General features: G+C 43.7%; 1 protein-coding gene across 1 annotated transcript in view; it reads right to left on the reverse strand.

Annotated features, from left to right (window-relative positions):
• The window catches only part of LOC104383626 (nesprin-2-like), a 162223-nt gene that overhangs the window by 4997 nt on the left and 140008 nt on the right, over positions 1–17218 (reverse strand). Inside the window, exons 81-90 of the mRNA XM_086613635.1 lie at positions 14288–14450; positions 10518–10705; positions 10208–10358; positions 9526–9708; positions 8057–8194; positions 6973–7167; positions 5868–6144; positions 4522–4658; positions 3572–3701; positions 2178–2389 (exon numbers count right to left, since the gene is read on the reverse strand). Coding sequence (XP_086469761.1) covers positions 2178–2389; positions 3572–3701; positions 4522–4658; positions 5868–6144; positions 6973–7167; positions 8057–8194; positions 9526–9708; positions 10208–10358; positions 10518–10705; positions 14288–14450 — 1774 coding nt within the window. The remainder of the gene's footprint in view (positions 1–2177; positions 2390–3571; positions 3702–4521; positions 4659–5867; positions 6145–6972; positions 7168–8056; positions 8195–9525; positions 9709–10207; positions 10359–10517; positions 10706–14287; positions 14451–17218) is intronic.

Below are 17218 nucleotides of genomic sequence, written 5' to 3' on the forward strand. Positions count from 1 at the left end.
ACAGGCTTAAGAAATCTCTCCTCTGTCCTGCAGAAGGTCTTGCTTGTGAGCATCATAGAATCATAGAATGGTTTGGGATGGAAGGGACCTCAAAGATTATCTAGTTCCAAATCCCATGCCATGGGCAAGGACACCCTCCACTACACTAGGCTGCACAAAGCCTCATTCAAGCTGGCCTTGAACACTTCCAGGGATGGGGCATCCACAACTTCCCTGGGCAACCTGTTCCAGTGCCTCACCATCCTTAGTGTAAAAAATTTCTGCCTTATATCTAATCTAAATCTCCCCTCTTTCAGTTTAAAGCCATCACCCCTTGTCCTATCACTACACGCCCTTGGAAAAAGTCCCTTTCCACTTTTCTTACAGGCCCCCTCTAGGTACTGGAAGGCTGCAATAAGATCACTCCGGAACCTTCTCTTCTCCAGGCTGAACAGCCCCAACTCTTTCAGCCTGTCTTCATAGCAGAGGTGTTCCACCCCTCGGATCATCTCCCTGGCCCTCCTCTGGACCTGCTCCAGCAGCTCCATGTCCTTCTTGTGTTGGGGCCTGCAGAGCTGAACACAGTATTCCAGGTGGGGTCTCACGAGAGCAGAGTAGAGGGGCAGAATCCCCTCCCTCGACCTGCTGGCCACGCTTCTTTGGATGCAGCCCAGGATACGATTTGCTTTCTGGGCTGCCAGTGCACATTGCCAGCTCATGTTGAGCTTCTCATCCACCAGCACTCCCAAGTCCTTTTCCTCAGGGCTGCTCTCAATCCATTGTTCACCCAGCCTGTACTTGTACTTAGGATTGCCCCGACCCATGTGCAGGACCTTGCACTTGGCCTTGTTGAACTTCATGAGGTTCTCACAGGCCCACCTCTCCAGCCTGTCCAGGTCCCTCTGGATGGCATCCCTTCCCTCCAGTGTGTCCACACCACGCAGCTTGGTGCTGTCAGCAAACTTGGTGAGGGTGCACTTGATCCCACTGTCCATGTTGCTGACAAAGATGTTAAACAGCACTGGCCCCAGTACTGACCCCTGAGGAACACCACTTGTCACTGGCCTCATCATCCTGGGTGTGATGCCAAACTGACCAGTAGCCTCAGGATCTGAGTGACTCCACACCAGGCTGCTGGCAGAAGGGTGAGCACACAGAGATTCTGCACTCCCACAAGTGTTAGGAACACTTGCTCTCTCAGAGTTCAACCTGAGGCATTTCTTACCTAAGCCCTAGGGACCTAACACTTACATGTACCCTGGTAATCTGCTGGTTCAACTTGCAGACCTGACTTAGTCCTAATTTATGGAAGGTGAGTCATAGCAGGCAACATAACATGACCATGCACATGCTGACAAATGTTTGCATTATTCTCTAACTGTTCTACTAGTTGGCTGAAGATTAGCAGAGACTGAATTTATTTCGTTTCTCGCTTTGAACTAACACATTCTATTCGATGAGAAATCTGCATTTGCTAAGTGAAAAACTGCACATTTTGAAATTACGTATCCTTCAATTATAGAACAAAGGTGCTGTTCAGAGCTAAGATTTTTTTTGTGAACATCATATTGCTAAAACCTACAGCTTTTGCGCAGATCTTTCTCAGTCTCTCTGTTGGAGCTACAACACTCCCCCCTCCACACTAATTAAAATTAAAAAAAAACAAACCAGCTTAGACTTTGCAGCCTGTAGAACTGGCTAATTTTCAATCTGCTTCTGGTTTGCATAGCAGGGAATGGCACAGAACAAGTTAAAACCACCAGTACTGCTCAGAATACTCGACTCCCCAAGACAAGGTCTGACCCTAGGTATCTGGGGAGCCTCAGCCTTCATTATTTAACTTTTTTCTATTTTTGTTGTCTAAAACAGAAGGCCTAAAAAGAGAAGTTTGGGGCTGAATGTTTTGTTTGAGAGAGAATAAAGTGTCTGTGCAAGAAAACTGAAAGGAAGAGGTTTTTATTTCAGCCTGGCTGCCAGTTGTACCCAGGCATATTGCCTGCAAATCTCTGCATATGAAGACAGAAGCACCTTGCTTAACTACCCTTCTTAGTCCTCTTAGCTGAAAACAGCTTAGTGCCTCTGTGGCATATGCACATTGTTATTAGCATTCCTGCTGCCCACAGATCCTAGGAGCACAAAGACAATGATAAAGAGCATCAGCACCTTGAAATCCCACTTCTGAGTATGCCATAACTTACTTTCAATTTCTTGACCTTTTGTTTCAACTCCTGCATGCTGGTTGGAGGTTTTGCTTTTTGCAGCTCTTCCAGCTCTGTCTCAGTTTTATCAAGCCAAGCAGAGACATCACTGAGATCTGAGTTCAGCTGCTGCCACAGCTGCGCTTTTTCTTTCATCCTAAGTTTACTTCTGAGGTCTTGAGCGTGGAGGAGCTCCCACCCACCAATAATGCCTATAAATCATAGAACAACAAACGTTTAAATCTTCAGTAAGGTGAAGAGTGCATAAAACAGATGCAAGGAGTTTTAAGAGTAAATTATTCTCCAATCTACTCAAGGCCAAATAATTGCTACCATGTACTACTGTTATCCAGACACATTTTTTCTTGAGATTCTGCAGTGTCTTAAGTTTCATTTTACTGGTCAAGTTAGCCACATAGTAATGCTACACAGGATTTTAATCACATTAATTGAAGACGTTTTAATTCACTTGGAAGAATAAAGAAAATCTAAGGAGACGGAATTCAATGAGCCTAGCTGCGATTTGGTAGATATCAAAATTCATAATGGGACAAAGTACGATCCACCAGTCGGGACTCAGGTTTATGTTTCATCAGTTCAGTGCTAAAGGAGATGGAGATGCCACCTGTGCAATCATTAACACTAATTATGGAAGGACATCTAAGTCCTTCTCAGAGGTCTTCCTATTCATCCCATGGATGGGACTCAACCCTGGTCCATTTGTGAGACCGGAGACACAAACTAGGTAAGCTGGTGCCTATAGCTGCAGTCTTCTTTTTATCACTTGATTCGCTTCTGTGATTGCAGTACAGATGTGTTGTTATTACAATCTCAAGCACCTGAAACCAGGAATGAGGTCCTGAAAGGTTAAGAGAACCAGCTTGTTGGCTTATTTGGAAGCAAGGACCACAGTGAAGAATGGAATACATTACCAGCTTTGGCAAAACACTTCTGTCAACGGGAGCTGTAGCATCTTGTTATATGGAGTACCAAAAACTGAGAAAACGAACTATAGCAATCTTATTTTAGACAAAGAGACACACTTCTTTGGTTTGAAATCTGATTAAAAGTCTCTGAAGTATTCAATATCACACAAAAGTGAAATTGTTCCCATTCATTCCAACCAGCAAAGAGATAGAAGTATATTATGAGTGATAAAAATCTCAATACTGGCAGGAAATATAAAAGCTTAGAACAGCAAACACGGGTTGGACAGTACCAGGTGAGAAGGCAGCTCAGCAAATCTTAACAAAATACATTAATTTAGAGGATAGCAGTTTACTTCTATTCTGTTGGCAAGGCAAACATGCTGCCTTTGTGCCATCTCTGCTTTGTCTCCCCCAGAGTCACAGGACAAGCACCACAGCATCAAAGCCACTCCCAGCGCTCCGTACCCGACTGCTGCTCTGCAGCTGCTTTATTCACAAGCTCGTTGTCAGCTTGGGGTTCTCCACTGCTCATTTCAGGAGAGGTAATTTTCTCCTTGTTGCTGCTGTTGCTGCTTGCAGAGCTGAGCTTCTTCACCTGGAATGACATTTTGGTGAGTGAGCCCTGCAGGTTAACAAACCATCAAAGGTGAAGCCTCATCTGTGTTACTTTGGGGTGGCTGGGCTGCTGCTGAGCTCTTCCATGTCAGATTTAGCACTGGGCTTCCACATCTTTGCTAACAGTTTACACTGGCTCTCTGCGCCTTCTCAGTAAACGAACACTGACGCTCTTAGATGGATTCTAGGTCTTGGCAATATTGACTCTAAGGCTCTAAGATTGGATTAATGATGACAAAAGCAGCCAGATACCAGTACCACTAGTGCCTGGAAGAGTGCTGACAACTGGTCCAGATCCACTGAGCCTGGCAGCTGCTGTTGAAGCCACAGCTGGTAACCAGCCACCAAGGCTGAGGTACCAAGGAACGATAGCCATTTTGGCACATTTTTTAGTGCCCAGCAGCAGATGAAATAGTGGGTTGCATGCTAGAAAAGGACCCTCCAAACCGGTCTGCTTAGGAAAGGTAGATATGTCAGTAAGTATTAAGGGACACCTTCTCCTTGACAGACGTAAATTCTCCCAGACTTGTCCTTTGACAATAGAGGGAGTAAGATCCTCCAGACACTGACTGATCAGAGACCTAACATGATTGTTCTGAATGGCTTTAAAGAAGCTCTTCTAGCAAGCGGATAGAGAATCTCACTGGTTCCCTGAGCCACCAGAAATAATGCCTAAGTTTGTGAACACACCCTCCGCGACTAATCTTTTCCTTCATGCTGGAGGAGGGAAGAGGACAGAGTGATGCAGGAACAACAAACAGTGTAGTACAGCTTCAGTGCCCACAGGGCCTCCAACTCACATAGTCTGGCTTATAGGGAGTACTTGCCTCTGGATCAGACAACACATTTCCAACCATCTCTGCCTGGTTGTATGGGTGTTTCCTGCAGACTGGGGTACCTGGAGAATGCCAAGGATGAGCTTCTGAAAGAGACTTTTCTGAAACAAATAAAACCAAAACCGTATCCCATGAGAGCAAAATCCCATCTCCACAGGAAGCTGTTGCTTTGTATTAAGTTAGAAAGCGCTCTGAATAAAATGGTATCAAGTTATGGCATAAAAATGACAGTTTTGCAGCTTTCCTTGCAAAGCATGCACATTTGCAAAACATCAACAGTGTTCAAAGGTAATGAGATGAGAGCCATGCAGTTATGGGACATTCTGTTTTCTTCTGGAAAATGCTTCAATACAGGTACGAGTATTCAAAAAATAAAAGAAAAAGGCTGCACTGTGGTTTTGGAAAGTTTGTATCTCAACAATACTACCACACATCTGCAACGCATTTCAGAAGGGACAGGTATAGACATGTCCTGATTTGGAGAACGTTTGTTCTGGATTTAACAGACAGGACACACGGTTCTGTCACGCACAAAACACAAAAAGTACTTGCATATGCAATTAAAATAAGAACCAACCAAAAAAGTGATACTACCCAGAGCAAACCACCAAGAAAGTACCAAAAGACTTTGAATCGATATAGAGAAATGCACATCAACCACCTTGGCATTTACCAGGCAAAACCTAAATGGTATGTTCTTGGCTGCTTTGTAACGTACATGTGAATACTGCAGCGTAAGAACACCATGACAGGATGAGACATGGTGTCCACACAAGGCAGGAAGTCAGACATTACGTATGAAAGAGGTTGAGGAATATAGCGTGCAGCACAGGGAGATTGCCATGTTCAGACACATGCATTAGCAGGTGCCTACCAGAAGATGCTTTCAAAGTTTTTGTGGTCATTTTAAGATATGCCTCAGGATTTTCAGTGATTTCTACATCTGAAAAAAGAATAATGTCATTTTCCTCATTATTCAATATTTTCCAACTATTAAAAACAACTAAAACAATGAGGGACAGCAAAGACAAATAACAAAATAAGTTGTTGGTACTATTTCCATCAAACAACCTTAAAAAGTGAGGTTTCCAAAATCCTTATGTTTCTGAAAATATAGACTTGGTTTAGACAATACCATTCCTTTCATCAAAACCTCTAAGAGATGAGACTGCTCACATCCATTAATAGTACTTGAAAACCAATCAACAATGTGGAGCAAGACTTCAGTCCCCCCCCCGCCGCCAACTTCCCACACAGGGACATCCTGCAGTTGTCCATGTCAAAATAAACAGCTGGCAATCGGTTCTCACCTGACAGAGAACTGTAGTATGTTGCTTCTTCTTCGTCTTCATGAGAGGAAGAACCTCCCACATCCCCTGTGTGATCCCACTCGAGTGGGATGGAGTCAACACTGACAGGGGTTTCACGGCCTGATCTTTCATGACCTTGGGTAGGGGGCATAAGGTGGCAAAGGGACTGTGAGGGCCCCTCACTGATAGCCTTCTTATGCCAGGGATCATGCTGGATTTCTCTGGAGTCTTCTGGATCTGTCTCATTTTCAGAGGTTTCGTTTTCATCATCCAATTCCTAAAAATAAATAACAATTATTGCGTATTAGCAAGATTTACAATAGTTCTACACGGCTTAATGAGCTAATGATTGAGCCACACAGTACTACTGAGACTTTGTGGTCAGCTGTAGTAATCGAAGACCATGTGCCTAAAACTAGAGGCAAGCATCACTTCTGCCTCCTTCCTCTTTCACCAAAACAATCCTCACATCACCAGCTACCTCTCATCTTTCAAGACACCCAACCACCACCATAACATCTATTTCTAGCTTGCAGGGAGGGGTATCCACTTCCAAATGGACACCACAAGTCAGCAATGAAATGACGGTCAGGCAGGGGTGAACGGCTACTTCCTCTACCTGGCTTTTTAATAGATGTTCCTTCTTTTTGAGCCAAAGCAAACTGACCATCAGCTAAATGTTCCCAGTGAAAAGTAAAGAGCATACTGTTCCCCATTCAAGGTTCCCACAAAAAAGTGGACAGATGGACCCTCACAAACAAATCCATAAAAAGATGTTCTAAGCACGCTATTAAACTAAAGAAAATAAAGCAATATTAAAAATACCAAAAAAGCTTTCGAAGCCCTCAAATCACTACTATCTAAACATTAACCCTGTGAATTACTCCCATGCTATTATCCAGATTCTGCAGATGGAGAACCAACACAAGAGGCGTGAGGAGACGAGACTGGTGACAAAGTTTTAGCAAAACTGGCACAAATGCTGAGAAGCTCCTGACCCTTTTGAGGTCCAACCACTCAGGCAAGCTGCTAGAGATAAGCAATGAGCATTGCAGTTCAAACACCAAAATCTTGCCAAAGCATCACAACAACTTTTGCTTCTTACAGGATGCTTTGAAGTCAGTCTTTGATGAAATCGGGCAACTCGCCCAAACACTTCCTGGCAGTATCTATGAAGTTCTTCCAATTCGTCTTCGATCAGGGTAGCATCCAAAGGCTCACTCTTCTGAATCAACTGCTCCCCAAAAACTATTAGCTGATCAATCTTGTTGGTGTTTAGTGTTATTTCCTGCTGGAAACCCTATTTGAAACACACAAGAAAAAGAATTACTTCTTCAATGTCCCTTTCTAGCCTAAGGTTTGTCCTTCTTTTCTCGCTCACTACAGTGAAAGAAAAGCAGCAACTGACATTGATGTCTAATTTCATTTGGCAAATATCTTTTTACTCAAGCAGTCCAGAGGTCTGTTTTATTAGCAGGATTACAGTTCCAAATGAAGTGGCATTTTCCACCCATGTGTACATCAATATCATCACAGAGTCCTGAGCCTGCAGGGGATCACGACACGAGAGTTCAGCTCATCAGAGTTTATTTTTCTTTTGGGTACACATAATCTTTTTCTCAGTAGCAAAGAAGTTTGGCTGGTTGGGCCTCCAGCCTACACAACAGTAAATCTACATCCCAAAACAATTAGTGCAGGGGGAAAGGAGAAACGAGCATATGAGCAGGTCGCAAAGAACCAGTATATTCTTTAGAATCATTCCACACGCCCGCTGTCTTATTTCTGTTTGAAAGTCCCACTTACAAAAAATGCACTCAGAGGAGAGATCCTACCATAATGTCAATTCGAAAAAAAAACTCATCAGAAAAGAACACCTGACTTTAGGAATGTAGCTTTCACAGTTAATCTGCATGCGCTTCCTTCCAGGCCAGATATCACTGTCACTGACACTCAGTGTTAGGAGAAAATGGCAAGAATAGGACTGAGCTTGAACACTGAATCTGACTTTAAATACTGTACAACTTAATCTTGATTCAGAGGATAAGTCTTAACAATTTCCTGGTGTCTTACAGCCCTACAGAGATCTGTTGGCTAATGCGAAGTTCCAGAAAAGTAGATGATTCTGTCAAGAGAGGGCAGCCCAATAGGATCAGCTGGACTACGTTAAACTGCTTGATAAGGATACCTACATTTAACTGGCGCATTTTGTCACCGAAGTTACTTTTTGAGAAGTGCTCCACGTTTGTCAGCTGGAGGTCCATTTCTGTGAGCCAAACAAGGATGCCTTCCCTCATGCCCTCAAACTCCTCTCTCCGATTGGTGAAGTGCTGAATAGAAAGAAGGAGACCACTGTTAGAAGACTTCAGGTACTGAAAAAACGGGTTGCAGGAGCCCCCTGAAAACAGTGTTTTGTTTCAAAACTGCCGTTCACCTTAAAAGCCTTGAGGGCACAAATGGCACCACGTCACAAATATCACCACGTATAAAAACTGTCTCCTTCCTGTAGTGATGCAGGAACAAAGCATCCTATATTAATACACTATTCATATGGGAGAGGGAATAAAACTTCAGCAGTGCAAGATGCTTCTATAGAATTATATTCTGGCTTCCACACTGTATACCTTCTCCCACATCATATACTAGTGTAACAGTTATTTGGACTCAGGTTTAACATCTAATTTGTTCTAAACTCAAAAGACAGGCAGACAAAGGAAGCAAGCTCGATCTCTAATTAAAGTAATTAAAACTATGACATTAAAATCAGTAAAATAATGGAGAAGCTGGATCATGGATGACCATGCCAGTGTAACTAATACATCATGTGACGTGGAAGCCAGGAGGAGCTCTCCTAACAGACACGTAGCTTGCAGTGCCTCAGTTCTCCTCGGTGGATTTACTGTTCAGGAAGGGGATTATATGACATCCCAAACACAACAGCTTCTAACTGCACAGACCAAACCCCATCAGCACTCTCATGGCCTCATCCACTGACTTTTGGGATCTATAATTTTACCTGTCAATTGCTTGCAGCACTGCTGTATTTAAAAATCAGGCAGTGACAAGTTTCCCCCAGGGCACAGTGCAGAATATCTGCCCAGAGATCAGTTTAGCTGGACAAGCAGGACACTTCTCTGAAGTGTCACAAATACACTCTTCGATAGCATTCTTTTGGCTGGCAGAGAGCACAGCAGGAGCTGGTGACAGCAGCGTGTCTCTCCATCACATCTCCATGTTTAAAGCCTTAGAGGTGAATCATAACTTGGCATAAAGTAGACCTGCATTGTAAACTCCAGACCTTGTCTGCACTGGGGCCTTTTTGTCTCTCTGCCTCTTATTTATGAAAAGGTGCAAGTGCATGAACGCACCCACCCATGATGAGACTGGATGAGAGGAAAGTGGGATAGGAGCCATAAGGTCTACACACCTTCCAAAATCCAGACCCATTCTTCCCTTATGCTTCTTCAACTACTAAGAACCCATCTACCAAGGACACGTTTATGTCATGTACTTGGTGACCTTTCCAGAGCTGCTCTCCTACACAGGTAACTCAAGACAGAAACCAACACAAGATAGTGGCTCCAGCATGTGTTTTGCCCTTGGGTGATTCCTACAGAAACTTGCACGTGATCCTTGCTCTCTCACCCCACAGTGCAATTACCTTGAGCCTCCTCAGAATGGCAACAACTCGTTTCTGGAGATTATCCCAGCGCTGGTTGCCTTCATATACCATCTGCTTCAATTTGCTGGCTGAGTCCGTGCGGTTCTCGCGGGCAAGGCGCCTGTACTGCTTATTGATCAGCTCCAATTGAGTGAGTCGTTCATGAATTTGCCGCTGGAATGCCTGCAAGGCAAAACAAGGAACTTGGTTCCCTTGCTTGTATGAGAAAGGATCAGATGAGACTATCCATCAAGAGAGATGGATGATGCCCTCCCCTTAAAAACAGACCTTCCAACTGCAAAAATTAAATCTAGAGAAAGACCCATATTTTAAATCATTTACTCAGACTTAACTCATTAGGAAAAGGAAGGAAAAAAACCCCAACCCACAAAGGACTCCTGCCTATAAAAAGCAACTCTTTAACTTATAAGCAGGATCTTGTCAGTTCAGAGCATTGGATTCTCCACATTAAAAAAAATTCTGGAGACAAATAAATCAGCCAGATACCTAGCAGCCACACAATGGCCAAATTATTGACCAATAATTATTATGTTGTCTATACCACCACCGCCAAACTAGTGTTTTTCAGTGATCCACATATTTCACACAGACAATAAGGACTTAGCAGTCTGACCATTCAGCCTGCTGTTGAGCATAAAAAAATGAAATTAAAAAAATTCACCTCAAATTTCTTCAGCTCCTCCTTTGCATGTATGTACAAAACCTCTGAAGAATTAGGCTTAGCTGCTACAATTTCAGATGTTTTCAGCCAATCTTCAAAGCAAGAATAGTCCTCCGAAAACTTTTGCCATAGGCGCGAGGTTTCCTCGATTCTGAGAGAGGGAGACACCAAAATGGAAAGGTTTTATCACAAGCTAACTATTAATTTTGGATTTTTTTCTTTTTCAAAATTCAGCATGTGACAAAAGCTACATCATTTCTTCAAAATGCTGCCACAGGCTTCTTAGGAAGAGTCAGAAAAAGAGACTTACTTAATCCGCCTTTCCATAGACATGGCACAAATGTTTCTCCACCGTCTGTCCAAACTCCTGCTAGTCTGCTGGATGGAGTCACACTGCGTCTCGTTAGCACATGCATCTGAATCATGCAGCAGGACTTCACAAATATTAAACACGGATTCCACTCCTGCAGTGTGTTGCTCTATGTCTCGTTGCAGATCCTGCCATTGGCAAAAGAATAGCTTGAGCAGAAGGAAACACGTGCGGCTAGACTGCAGACATACCCTTTCAAAATGCTCCAGAGGATGGGGAAAGAGCAATCTGTGTGTCAGGAAAAGCTTATTTAGCTTTAGAAAACAGACTTGCAGGGTGAGCTGTGCAGATGACAGGCTGACAGGTCAGGACAGAACTGCCATGCAAAAAGCGATGGTCCAGCTTTGGTTTCTCAGTGAAAGCTCAATCTTCTCGTTAACCATCTGGATAATTTTAACGCGCATTCAAAATCCAAACCCTACACTTACTAGTTTTGACCCTACAAGACGACAATGTCTCATATCAGCTTACACTGTAAGACTTGACAGAGAACTCACAGCACAGTTCGTGCACTTTCGTGACTGTGTGATCACAGGCTGATATCACAAAACACAGCACACAAGTAGCTGGTGTTACACTTTTTCTTATTCCCTTTTGTAGGGCTCCTGTTTTGACAAGAGTATTTTAAAGGGTCTGGCAAAGACCCTTTGTCTATTCTACACGACAAGCTTCTTCTCCAGAGCCTGCATCTCCATTATAGTCTGGCCTCTCGTTCTGTACCTGTAACTAATCCTAAAGTCAACGTAATTGAATCACAGAAAAAGAAGGCCTTATCCAAATATTTCTTACTGGAAAGGCAGGTCTGTACAACGCTACCAATTGCAAATATTAATAAAATTACAACGTCCACTACATTTCCATTTTTTCAACCCATTTCTGGCTTTCCTAATGAAGGATACAGGGACTTTTGCTTGAATAACACTAGAACAACAAACACAAATGAATATTTTACTGATAACAGTGAACAGGTACTCCCATTAAATGGTATTACTGATTTCAGTGAACAGATGAAGCAGAATTGGTTTTGCTTTAGACTTACAAAACCAAATCAAAATCAAAATAAAAAAAACCCCAACCCCAAAACAGACACAGCTTGTAGTAAATACAAAAGGAGTTGAAGGAAGATCTTCTCAGAAGTCAACAAGCTGCAAGGAGCTGAGTATCACCCAGTGGCAGTCTTCAGTGGTGTTACATGGGTAACTGAAAGGGCTGAGCCATAAATGGTCAAAATTTGGCTTGTGGGATTTGCAGTAATGTACAGCTTTAAGGAATGTAGAAGCCAAAATCTTTACATAGAAGAGAGAGTGTGAGAAGCAGACCCAACATAATTTTTGACAGCATATTAAGGATTCACAGCTGTTTTCTGAGCAAGAGGCAGCAGTGCTTTTAACACAAGCTCTACATCTGAAAGCAGGCTCTATCCCACTACTGGTACCTGGAGAGACTCTTCTGAATTCATTAAATTACACTGGATTAACAGCTGTATTAGTGAAAATACGGATTTGGACCACAGATTACAAATACACTCTACTCGGACAATGACAATGTTGCTGATACAATCTCATTACTTTTGGTCAAGCCTGGGTTCATGGAATAACCCTAGGCAGAATCCTTGCTGTTTTCCAAGCTGTTATTCCAAATGACCTGACTGTATTATGGTGAGACAACACAACAAACTAAGTAATTAGGCCAGGAAAATACACTGAGCCCAGAAAGGTACTTTTCCTTCAACTCTGCATAGCATTGCCCAGAGAGCTTAAACAGACTACATGCTGCTAGACTTCTGCATTAGTGAAACAGCTTTGAAATCTTAAAATTAATACTATTCATGTTTTAATCTTATCCTTTAATTGAACAAACATGCCATAAAACATTTCTGTGGATGCACGATGCTTTTAAATGTCATTATTCAAGACTGGACAGGTAAAGCTTTTCCAGTCACGGATGTCAAATAAAAGAAGCCTGTAGGGCATATTTCTCACCATCATTCTGCTCTTGCTGAAATAATGGTTCAGATAAAACCAGGAAAAATCTTTTTGCTTGTCGCATTCACATAAAGGTTGTTTCTCTAATGCGGAGCAAAAGAGGCTTTTTGTTTTTTTTTACTGTGGTCTTTTTAGTCAGCACAGTCTTCTCACACTCAGTCTGCTAAAAGGTTACAGTAGAAGTTGTCTAGAGGTGCCCAGAGGTCTATGTTTGAAATAGAATCCAAACAACAAAGCAGTAGGTAGCTCTGAGCAGCAGATGATGGCTTTTAAAGCGAGCTGGAGCTTGAATGCTCATAATAAAAATAAATTAGTTTGGACACAATTCCTTTGTGCACCACATTCTTCTCTGCCTGGCAATTTATCACAGCCTTTGAGAATGCAAAAGGTTTGGATGGGGAGAAAATATTTCCTTGTTGTTTACATGACCATTCACAATGCAGTTGAAACCATCAGAGGCATTGGGCCAAGGCTTCTGGTGTTTGACGAACTCCTGCAGTGGAGTCAGTGGGAACCATCTCCACTCCTTTCGCAGAGGAGCTGGCCCTTCCCGTGACATCTGGGACATGAGTGGATGGAGAGCCATATCAACCACAGCCCTCAGGTCTAGGTCACTCAGGGATCTTTCCTTCGGCACGAAAGCAGCAGCCACAGAGAGAGAAGATAGGAATGATGGGGAGAACACTCATAAGTGTTCTTAAAAGCAGATACCATAAAGCTTCCATGCTTGATCCTCAGTTTTAGGGCAAACATTCTTGTTTAACACAAAGGCCAGATGATAGCTGTGGTCATTCTCAGCCTTCCCAAGGAGACACTTTGAATTTAGGCAGACTTATAGCACAGCCCTGAGCAAAACCTGACTCCACCACCAAGTCTGTGCTTTGGAGAAGTTTCTTTTCCTTCCCTGCCTGCTGGAGAGAGAAATTTACTCCAGGACTATCCAACTCATCTCACACTTCCACTTGGCTAAGATAGCTGGCACATTCAGCCATGCCCAATCCTTCCCATCTCCAGCACTTCAAACTAGCATAGATCCTTAAGATCCCCCTGGTAAGCCACTGCCTCGGATAAATGTCTACACGCACTCAACCAACACCCAACAGTGCTAGGCTGGTTCACTCTTATGCACGCAGGATTCATGCACCATCTCACTCAACCCTGATGGGATCTTCAGAGCCTCTCTACTGGATCAGGCCTCAAAGGTATATTTGCACAAGTCCACCCTCCAAAGTTCAAACATGCTTTTCTGCCAAGCTTGCTCTGCTGTCTGCAAGGAGGGGAAGAGAACTGAGCTAGGGAGGACAATACGTCAAATCACAGCACTTAAATCTGTCACAGCCACTTTGCAGGAGACCCGGCATTCACACCTTGTCAGCCTAAGTCATCCTCAAGGATTTTGCCCGCTGCCTGTGTCCTGCCTAGCCCTTTTGAAGTCTGTTGTACTTAATTGAGCAAACTATCAAATGTAAAAATGCTCTTGTTTGTGTTTTGCATGTTTTCCTTGGGTGAAGGGGGGAAGGAGGAAGTGGGGGTAAGTCAACATAATACTGAAATTACAGCAAACAAATAAAAATTCTCCATGTAACGCGTCTTGGCAGGAACATGCCGTGAAAAGCAAACAGTTAGAAGGCCTGGCTAAAGAAAAGAAACAGGTGATTTTAAACCAGGACCAGTTGTAATCAGCAGCATTTTAGCTCATTTACTCTGGCTGCCACTATTTCCCACCTGCTGTTCTGCCAGTCTCTTCTGGATTTCTTGGTCATCACAGATGTCATAAATGACAGGCTTGGAAAGCTCAAACTCGATCTGGGCCAACCAGGTGCGAAGGTTACTCGTTGTTTTGTCCAACAGGCGTACTAAATCACATGTTTCTGTCAGTTTCTTCACCCTGAGCAAACCAGGAAGAACATTTTGTTACAAAGATCTGCAATCAGTGGAAATGATGTCAGCAGAAGGTGATGACAGGCATGGCTTTATGAAGCACTTACTGTCACACCAAGCTGTCACCTGTAAATCAGAGCCATGTTTTAGTCAAAACCCACCTAAATTGGCTCAGCAGGTCCTTGCTCTACAGCTGCAGGAAGGTCTTGTGTGAATTCTTTAACGAAACTGTATGAGCAGAGTGAATTTTTGTAGCCCCATTCGTCTGCTAACGAGCTGTTCAGTCAGTTCTTGGACATTTGTCTAAGGGGGAGTTTGTACCCTAACATGCTGCAGATAAACTAAAAAGGGTGTCTACGGTCTTATTTTCCTGCTGTGAAATTACGTTCGGTGTCTTCTTCGGCAACCAACAGGCCCACCCTAATCAGCGAGGTACCACTCTGCCAACGGAGGCATCATTTGCCCAAACTACAGGTCCGACACCCTGGGTAAACAGATGCTGACAGGAGAGGAGAAAGCCTGAACAACAGCCACTGTAGAACTTACAGCGCCATGACATTAAAAGCTCTTCTAAACAACACGCTGAAATGTGCGGAGATGTGCCAGACTCCCACTGGGTGAAAATGAAAAAAAACAATCTCGAAGAGGGAGAATATCCAACGGTTAGAGAGAGTTGTGCAGCAGAGAAGCAAATGAACCAGAGATCATTTACTTTTCTTACCGCTGTTTGTAGCACAGCTCCCAAACGGCAGACAAACTTTTCTTTATTTCCAGCTTTTACAGCATATTCCCATGTTAAAACCTCTCATCAGCCCCTCAAATTATCCAAGTAGCATGTTTGCACATTTTGGCAAAATTGTCCCCATATGTTGGAGGAATAGCTGTTAAACTACCTCACTGCTCTCAAATCTTTCCTTGAAATTCTCATTTATTGCAGTTCCCAAGAAAACTTGCTAAAAAGCCCAACACTGGTGCCGTGGGTTAGGCTGACACTCCCACACAGAGGGTCACTCACCCTCCCCCACCTCCAGGAATGAGGGAGAGAATTAAAGGAGAAACGGGAAACCCGTGGGTTGAGATAAGAACAATTTACTACAGATGATTTAATACACAGTGTAGATGCTCACCACCCCCTCGTATGCGAAGCCCATCTCGTCCCGAAGCTGCAATCCCGGACGAACACGAGGCCCCGAAATAGAGGAGGGGAGAGAGAGAGAGTACTCCGAGAGTGGGAGTACTGGGAGAGAGAGGAAAAAAAAAGGCAATAGGGCAAAAGCGCAGCAAGCGCAAAAGAGCAAAAGCGGCGAAAGAGCCAAAGCGCAAAAGCCCTTCTGTCCGGCTGTCCCTCACTTTTATACTGGGCATGACGCTGCATGATATGGAATACTAATTGGCCAGTTTGGCCCTCAATATTAAGTTCCACCACAAATCACAAGGGGAATCGTGTCCCCTTTGTCCCAGCTATGCTCCCCCCTCATCCCGTCGTGTTTCTGCACTCCGGCACACTGAAAAGTCCTTGGAGTCTCAACCATCAACTTGCTATCAGCATTCTTCTCAGAGCGAGCCTCTGAGTAAAATCAAAACACGGAGCTCTTCTAGCTGTTAAAAAGAAGAGCTAACTCTTGTCCCAGCTAAAACTAGGACATGGGGTGACATCTCTTCTGACTTCGGACTGAATTGGAGCTTGCCATCTAGACCTTGGTAGTTAACGAAGGAAAAAAATAATAATCTAGATCATGATTTCCATCAGACCTGTCTTAAACATCCACATCAGGAGATGAGATGAACTGTACCAAAAAGCACGTATTTCTCTCCATGAACAGCAATGGTCTACCATGCAGTACAATAAACATCAACATTGCAGATGCTAAAGTCAGGTGAAATCATTCCACCCCGTCTTAGGGAGAACCCACTTCTTAGCCAGCATCCCTTCCCCATGCTGTCCTCCTGGCTGCTTGCATCTTTGTCTACTTCTGTCCCTGTGCCTTGGGATGGATTTCTGGACCTTGCATGTCATTTTTAAAATGCAGATTTCCAAATCCAATCCTAAGTCACTGTCTGGTCTAGCAACTACCCAAAAGAGCCTCTATCTAAGTCAAGTGCAGTGCAAAAAGTTGAAGTATGTGTTGTGAAAAGGCCAAACCACTACCTGTTCATGAGCCACCATGACCTCTTTGCCAAACTGCAGGAAATTGTCACCAGCTAAACAAAACTAGCAGGTGGGACTGGAAGGGCAGCTCATACAAGGGGATCATTGCATGTGCCGAAACACAGGGGACTGTTGAAGGATTCAAGATGAGCGTTAATAGTACTTGGCAACACTAGTATTGAGCAAGCTAGGGTTGTGGCGGGGTGGGGGGGGATGTAATGTCATCTAGGTGCAGGCAGGGACAGATTACACCAAGACAGAGGTGCCCTGCCAGGGTACCTGGATGCTGGCTTCATACAAAGGATCTGTCCCTCCTTGCAAGAAAAACAAGTAGTTTCCTGGCCCACCGTCCTGCCTGCTGCCAAACTGTCCTAGCGAGCTTCAGAGGAGAGAGGTCCAAACTGCCTGTGACTGAGTGGCTTTTGCAGGTGCCTGTTGTGGCATATGATACAACGACAGAAGATATGCAGGACAGCTAATCCACGGTGAATATGCCACTCTGTAAGCAACAACTAATCTTATTAGCAACCTTAAGGTAATCAAAGAGGATATGTACGTCAGCTAGATGCTCGATTTAAGGTAAAGCACTTATGGCGGAGATGTGGGAACAATCCTGCTGGATTTGT

Source organism: Tauraco erythrolophus, chromosome 6, assembly GCF_009769465.1.
Source record: "Tauraco erythrolophus isolate bTauEry1 chromosome 6, bTauEry1.pri, whole genome shotgun sequence".
Classification (NCBI taxonomy): domain Eukaryota; kingdom Metazoa; phylum Chordata; class Aves; order Musophagiformes; family Musophagidae; genus Tauraco; species Tauraco erythrolophus.